This window comes from Erigeron canadensis, chromosome 8 (assembly GCF_010389155.1).
Source record: "Erigeron canadensis isolate Cc75 chromosome 8, C_canadensis_v1, whole genome shotgun sequence".
In the NCBI taxonomy this organism is placed as follows: Eukaryota; Viridiplantae; Streptophyta; class Magnoliopsida; order Asterales; family Asteraceae; genus Erigeron; species Erigeron canadensis.
This window is the reverse complement of record NC_057768.1, coordinates 43,248,516-43,256,962: the sequence shown is the minus strand read 5'-3', so window position 1 is coordinate 43,256,962 and position 8,447 is coordinate 43,248,516. Positions and strand designations below refer to the sequence as shown.

Genomic DNA, 8,447 nt, shown 5'->3' with positions numbered 1-8,447 from the left:
TCAAGCAAACTGTGTTTTATTGACATAGGTAGGGTCCAAAAAATTGTAGATGTTTTTTTACAACTCGGTACATAATCTAAACCTGTTGAGATAAGAGGACAAGTAAGCCTTGAGGACCAACTAATATTTCATTAAGAAAACTAATCAAACCGAACCAAACCACAGGAGTTACATCAACTCCACCAAGGGGCGGAATCACCTTCCGGGTCACAGTTAAAATTGGCTCTGTCGGGGCATATGCCACAACATATGGAAACTTCCCAACTGGAATCTTTGGATACCATGACATCACAATTCTTACAATGAAGAGGAACGAGAATGCTGACAGGAAAGGCCCCAACAGCGCTATTGCTAACTTAGCTGTCCCCGGATCCAGATCCATCAAAACTAAACTTTGGATATAATCTGGCATGGCATCTGATACGTGACTTCTGTTCATGATCAATAGATTCAGTTACAAGCAAAACTTAGTCAAAATGACAGATAACAGCAGTTTGTTTGCATTCAAAAAAAGGATTATAACATTGAATAAAGTTTCATTCAGGGTAATCTTATAAGTTAACCTGCTTTCAGGCGCATGTTAAAGAAAGAAAAAAAACAACATGCTCAAATTTACTGACATGTCAGCTGCAATCTCATCATTTTGGCAAGGTAACCTGGTCAAATTCCCTCATATCTGAAGATCAAAATTTACTGACATGCTCAAATTTACTGACATGTCAGCTGCAATCTCATCATTTTGGCAAGGTAACCTGGTCAAATTCCCTCATATCTGAAGATCAAAATTTTTGAAAGCTTTATCGTTTCGTGGGTGCAAACAACCTTCGTTGTCCAAAAGAAGTTCTTTACCTTTTTATGCATCTAACCTGACAACTAGTGAGTCATGTACAATTACAAAATTATATCATTGGTGATAATCTATTCTTGAAGTGACAATCTATTCTTGTGAATAAAAAAAATTCAGACATTTTATGATCAAAAATACACTTTGGGAACTATCAACCCATGACATGTATCTTTATAACCTATTTTTCCTATTTTACCTGCCCCCCCAAACATTACCATATAGACTCAACCGTAACTAACTGGGTCAGAAGTACCACCTGTGCTGCAAAATTGCAACCTTTCAATCACTGGCATAATATCAAGCTAATACTACCCTTTTCCGTGAACAATATTAATTTAAGTCTACAAAATTGTTTTCCTTACTAGCAGTTATTGAAGAGAGTTTCTGACATTTATCAACCAGTCAAGTACTTTCCTTGAAGTGCATGTGTGCTATATTGCCATACCTTCTAACTTCTAAGTGTCACAATTCGGTGGATGGAAGGAGTAATAACTAAAAGAAAAAAGTGATCGGGAAAGAAAGATCTACATACATAAGTTCAGTGGAGTTGAGTGAAGATGATATAGGGATATCAATGCTAGGCACTGTAACTTCTAACATATAAGAGGCTCGATATTTTTGAAACCGTAGGTTTGGGACTCTTTTTGTTGGGCATATGAATCTTCTCTGCAAAATTACAGAAACCACAGCTGTAGTTAAGTATGAACATTTCACTACAACAATAAACCTGAAAGAACGAATGTATATAACTATATAATAAGTTTCAACTAAGCACGCTAAAACTTGAAAGTCAAACAAACTGCTCTTTAACTCCATAATCAATATGGGGTTGTTTATATTTCCAACAAGAATTTGATGACTTCATCAAACTCTTTCACATGTACCACAAGCCAAATAAATGTTGATAGACTTGCAACAAAGTAATAGTTGACTTTAAACAAACCTATGGGAATCCCAATCATCTATATCTATACTCATATATAAAGCATATTGTCTACCCTTCTCTAGGAATTTTAAGACTTCAACTCTTAAGTTAAGACACGATCTTAGCCGTTCATCTTTAGCATGATAGATCAAGACCATCCATTCTCATCCTGTACTAAGGACAATATGGTCATTTGACACACTTCTAAAATATAACAAAAAGATTATATAGTCAAGAACATGACAAATGGTCCCTTCACAGTTGTGATCCCTGTGGTCTTTCATATTTCTCTCCCTCTCTCCATTTTTCTCTATCTCGCCGGATATAAAGAATTCACCGGAATTATAACACTCGACGGTCACACATCTCAAACTCCGGAGTCAAGAACATGGGTAAAAGTAGGAACTACTCCGCCGCTATGCGCGGGTAATTTTTCTAGTAACTTCTAAACCTTAGTAAAATGTCATGCTAAGCCACTTCCCCGATTCCATGTAAAAATGTGAGGTGCCACACGGACACCACGTCATAAAAACTTAACAAACGGGGATCATAATACCATAACGGGAAACTTTAATAATCATCTATGTAAAATGTATAACAAAAAATCATCTCCGAGTGGTCTCGGACTCAAATCCTGCTTGAGACAAATATATAGGGAGTGGTTCGGGAACAGGCCACTGGCAGTAAAAAAACCAGATTAGGCCGTTAAATCTAAGTAAACAAGTAATTCGACAATCATGTTTTAGTATATTGGTAGATAACTTGAAACATGATTAGGATTAGGATAGCTAGGCGGCCTAAGGTCCTTTTTTGCCATAGGTTGTTTAGAAGTAGTTACCGCCTTGGCTCAATCGAGATCTTAGCAGGTTTTGTCATTTCTTATTTATATGTATGTTGTCTTGGTTGTTTCCCACTACTTGTTCGAGTTACGTATTAGTTTGCTACTTTTATGTTGTTTAATATGCTCGATATGGTTGCTTTCGTATCTGTATTTGTATTGGCAAACATGTTTCTAAGATATCGGTAGGACACATGATTGATAAACGTTCGACCCGCATAGTAGCCGGACACAGCAAACAGGTATTTTTTCTTTTCAGATTCTCGGCAGACAGGTATGATTTTCTAAACATTTCTCATTTTCCATCTTGCACTCCTTTGTGGCCGGAGGTCCCTATGGAAGCAATCTCTCTACCTTTGTGTAGAGGTAAGACTGTCTACAGCTTACCTCCCCCATACCCGCGCAGGGATTGGGTCCTGTTGTTGTTGTTGTAGATAACTTGAAAGTTGAATAGGTTACCAGCTTTCATCTATATTAAATTGTAATTTAATGGTTCCTAAGCTATATTTTAGTTTTTACCATCGGAGTAAAAAATTTTTGAAAAGCTTTTTATAAAAACGCTTTACATAAAAACTTAGCCATTGTGGATGCCCTTAGTAGCATGTTATGCTAAGCCAATTCCCCTATTCGATATAAAGATGAGAGGTGCCACACGGATACGGTGTCATTGAACTTTAACCAACAGGGTTAATAATACCATTACTCGAAACTTTAATGATCATTTATGTAATATGTATAATAAAAAATCATCTCCGGGTGGTCTAGCAGCAAGGATGGAACCGGCCACTGGCGGTAAAAAAAAAAAAGGTTAGGCCGTAAACAATGGCTCCCTATTCCTAAAACCACGAAAGGAAAACCTACTCAGTTTCAGAGTACGGTAATGGTATTTTAGTACACAAACATCATAATTAAAAAATAAATATATAAAATAATGTAAAGGAATCAGCAATACATTGAAAGCTAAAACTGAAAATGAACAAAAATAAATAAATGATGAAAGTAGAATTAGAGTAACAGGGAAAGAGAGAATGAAATGGCTTACAGGAGATAAGAAATTTAATCGGGATGGGAGGTGTAGTGGTTGTTGTTGTACTAATAATAATGAAAACCCTGCAAAACACGTACATCAGCATATATATTAATATTTTAAGGCTGTATATATCTATATCTATGTGTATATGTATGTAGATACCTTTGGTGTGATGAATTGAAGAAAATGGAACAGCCATTTTTGCGTTTTGGGTCTCCAAAAGGAGAGACGAGAGAGAGAGAGAGGGAGAGGGCAAAGGTTATCCTTCCTACCGATTATTTTATTATCATTATGTGATAGTGATACATGAATATATGTATGGTCCTAGTCTGTTACAATCTAAAAAATACTCGTAATACCAAAGTAAAAAAAATTAAAAAAAGTTGTAACTAAATTATCAAAATTAAATGTTTTACATAATTTAACTACTGAAAAGATATCAACGAAGATATGATGAAAACTTTGTTAATATTCAGGTTATAAACTATGCATTTTATAAGAAATATCTTCTTGAAAATATTGATCAAAAATTGTCAAAAAAGTGCGGCACACCTAATACCATGGTGTGTTGCACCTCACTTCGTAAATTTTCTTTTGAAATTACTGCTGGGCATCCCCTTACACGTTGCACAACGTGAATAAAAATCTGGACTTCGACTTTTAAATATGTGTACCACATCTAATTAAGAGGATATCGCACCTAAGCTCTTGACAACAATATTAAGCATTTTGACTGATTTGCAAAGTCCTAACTTTTACTTATTAAATACCATTACTTCAAGAATTCTTTATACATCAAGATATGAGTTCAGACGAACTCAGTGACACCAAAACTTGGCTTGACCATTCTTACAAAAATACCTTTACATTTCGGACCCATTTGATGACAAAATGGTGAAATATCATACACACAAGTTTCTTGGATTCCTAACCCATCAAACTTTACAAAGATAAACTACAATTTTTACATTCAAATTTCTACAGCAACAAGCAACTAGAAAATCATTTTTTTTTTACTTCAACCGGCCACTTGATCCATTTATGAGATGGACATTTAGTTAAACAATAAGTAAAGACTTAGCGATTAAATTATAACATTAACCTCATGGTACATGGTACTCAAGTATTTCAGAAGTCAGAACGCAACAAGCATAATTTTCAACTTGTTACATTAGATATTAAATTCATTCAAGTGATAGATATTAACACTCTTTATCAATGTAAAGTCAAAAGTAACACACTGTAAAATCTAGCAATGCTTGGGATTATTTATTTGTTAACGTTTTGTATTAAATTAATTTGAGTTTGACTGTGGATTTAAATTTGGTGATTTAGATCTAGTGTGTGTAAAGTTTGTTTGTGTGTGAGATGCAGGATGAGAAAGAATATTGCAACATTTGAATATCGCCGTAAGAAAGAAGATTCGCAATGAGAACCAAGGATCACATAAAGAACCTATGATCGCATAAAGAACCTGTGATCTCATAAAGAACATATGATCTCGTAAAGAACTTAAGATCTCGTAAAGAACATATAATCGCATAAAGATCTTGCGATTATCATTCTCTCATTGCGAATATAGTAAATCTCGTTGCGATCTTCCGAATCTTATTGCGATTATCTCAGATTATTACGATTCTTATTGGTATTTTGTGAAAATTCAAAAATTGTTGGGTAAATTGATATATTTTTATCCATATTTAGGTATTGAAGCTAGATTCTCTTATATATATCTTGTTATATCCATCGACACCAATACCCCAATATTACATGTTTATAACTAAACATCATAATCTATAACTCTAACATCTTTACTGATTATTGAAATATGTCTATTTCTATTGGAATAATATATAAACAGTGAAGTCGATTATTGTAAACAAGTATTAAAATAAAAATATAGGATTATCCTTAACCATTAAATCATGGTAAAATTGATGCACGAAAATTATTTTCAACTAAAAAAAGTTGATTATTTGAGAGATTTAAAATAAATAAATTAACAGAATAAAACTTATTTTACTCTTTTATAAAATAAACTACTCTCACATCCTTTTAAATTGATAAGATATTTAAAATATCCTTAACTTTTAATATTTTATAAACCAATACATTAGATTTACCAAAAATACCCTTAAAATATTGTACAACCCATATATAATATTTATCTTTCTTATTTATTAATTTAAAGATTTCACCAAATACCTATAAAAGTAAGTAACTCTCAATGTCGTCTTCCACGAGTTTTGGGTTGTCATACCTCACCATAGGCGGAATCGTAGGATATGACGAAAAGATATAGCAATAGCACATGGAATTTGTAATAGAGTTATACTAAATGAAATCCAAATAAATGTAATTCCCACAAGCGGGATAAGTCTAGGTAACACGCCTCAAATAGCAAAAGATGTAACAAATAGCAAATAGAGTTCAATGATTAAATGCAACTAGGAGTCCATGAAGGATCTCTTTATTAGTCTTCCTAAAGTCCTTATACTCAATCTCCTTAAGCATTGTTATTACCTGGAAATGAATGCTCGAAAATGTCAACATAACGTTGGTGAGTTCGTAGGTTTAAAGGAATACAAATGAGTTTGCTGTGCATGGTATATCAAGTTTGGACAATAGTGTAAATACAAACATAAAGTAGCGTACTAAATACTGATCAATGCCATCATAGTTATCCGACAACACAATCCCCATCACTCCTGTTAACAACTCAATCATGCTTTAAATACCAACAACTACCAGCTGGAGTATAAAGTTGGTCGATAGTTTTTCAATAGTCTTCAATAGATATCAAAAGACATCTATTGCATCAAAGAAATCAATACAAGCAAGCTAGCATACACAATTTTATAATTACACGTATTTGTCCATGAAAACAAACAAGTTTTGGCACAGCTAGTAAAGAAATGAAAAGTGTTTTGAGCATCATTTTCCCCCAAAGAAATAATATAAAAAGGGGTCACGAAACTCACCTCAACAAGCAAGTAGTTATGCAATCCAACAAGGTCGCTAGAATCTACACAACATATAAATATGAACAAGTTACAATTATGGACATGGTCAAGAACCGTCCATTGTAACCCGTATTTGATGTAATACACATATGGCTACTTTCAAAATATTCACAACTGATTTATCATATATTATTAAGCTACAAGTCACATAACTTAATATATGGTATTTGTTTTAATGATTTAAGATTAAATTCTACAAGTTCATATTCACCGAAATTTTTGGTAACTTTATCTATTTTTTATTAGGATGAAACGAACGATTCAAGATTCCAAATCTTAACTTCTGTTACCTTAGATTGTTATATACTTACACTAATTTTTACATAATTTATTTGGCACGTTAACTATTTTTAAAAATTCAATGATTACAGACTAGTCAGAAAAGTCACTGTTTGCGCACAGAAAAGTTTTATAAAAGTTAAGGGCCTTCGAAGCTTCAAAAAAATCCAATTTTTTTACTGTACAATCTTAACATCTCAAAAACATTTCTGGAGAAAAATAATTTTCCAGTTCATAAAATCGACCAAGATATGACTATTTGAAGTCGACCAACATCTGTTCGAAAAACTCAGCTTTGCGCAGTTTTGTTATAAAATTCGTTTGACAACCTTAACCTTTATATTTTGACACGAAACCAATTCCACCAGAAACTAGACTTCATGAACTTAATTTTAGACACAAAAAACGTGACTTAACCATCTTCCATGACCAAGATACGACCTTTCAAAATTAACAAACCGAATCTGTCCAGATTCAAAAATAACCCAAACTTACTGTTGTAAAGACTACTACAACTAATATTCATAGATAAACTTTCAAATCTTTCCAACACCTATTTACATCTGTTATCATGATTTTCATGCCTTCATAATTGAATTTTTTTTAATTACATTAATTATTATGCTACAATAAATACGTAAACTTTTAACATTAATATGATTTATACTTCAAGCTTTTGATTTAACCCTAAAAAAAACCCTTTCATTCATTATTATAAATTTGCCATAATATATATTCATCAAATAGGTTACTTATAAAAAAAAAATTAATAAATAAAAAGATATGCTTATATATATATATATATATTAACAAATAAAAAGACTAATATATATGAAAAGAGAAGACAAGTGATTTTACCTCAAAATTGATGATCTTCTTCTTAGATACCTTGAAAAAAAATAGAATATAATCTTTAAGAACTTTATTATTAATTGTAATTTAAATCAAGATTCAATTGAATTATAATTAAACTTACCAATAAATTATAGCTTTGATCTTAAGAGAGTTTTCCCTCTTTTTTTTTCTTAGGGTCGACAGCAAGAAGGAGAAGAGAAACAAAAATAGTTTTTTTTTTAGGTATTTACTTATATTTATTATAAAGATAAGTGTTTTAGAGTTTGAATGTAATTAGGATATATTAATATATAATTTAACAAGAGTTCTAATAGAAATACAATTTCTCTTTTTTTTTTTTTTTTTCTTTTGGTCGTTGCCTTAGCTAAGATATTATCCTCCTCCATATATAAGTTTATTATTATTATTATTACTTATATTAATTATAAAACTTACGTTGATAATTATTGATTTTTTTCACCATTAAATAACGTATAGTAATTTATCAATGTCTATAAATAAATATGACTAACAACTACGCGTCTAGACATTACGGGGATAGTTATAGTCATTTACATTTAGGAAGATCAAATGTCTGAATCCTAAACTATAAAAATCCAAGCAATAAAAGTCAGAATGATCACAACATCTCCACGCTTGTTATACTATTT

General features: G+C 32.0%; 1 protein-coding gene across 1 annotated transcript; it reads right to left on the bottom strand.

The window, feature by feature from the left end:
- Positions 1-3,932, bottom strand: LOC122579010 (protein COFACTOR ASSEMBLY OF COMPLEX C SUBUNIT B CCB3, chloroplastic). The gene is made up of 4 exons (XM_043751089.1): positions 3,803-3,932; positions 3,653-3,720; positions 1,380-1,513; positions 1-431 (listed from the first exon to the last, which is right to left on the bottom strand). The coding sequence occupies exons 1-4, from the start codon at positions 3,837-3,839 to the stop codon at positions 77-79; spliced, it is 594 nt and encodes a 197-aa protein (XP_043607024.1). The 5' UTR covers positions 3,840-3,932; the 3' UTR covers positions 1-76.
- Between the last annotated feature and the right edge of the window lie 4,515 nt (positions 3,933-8,447).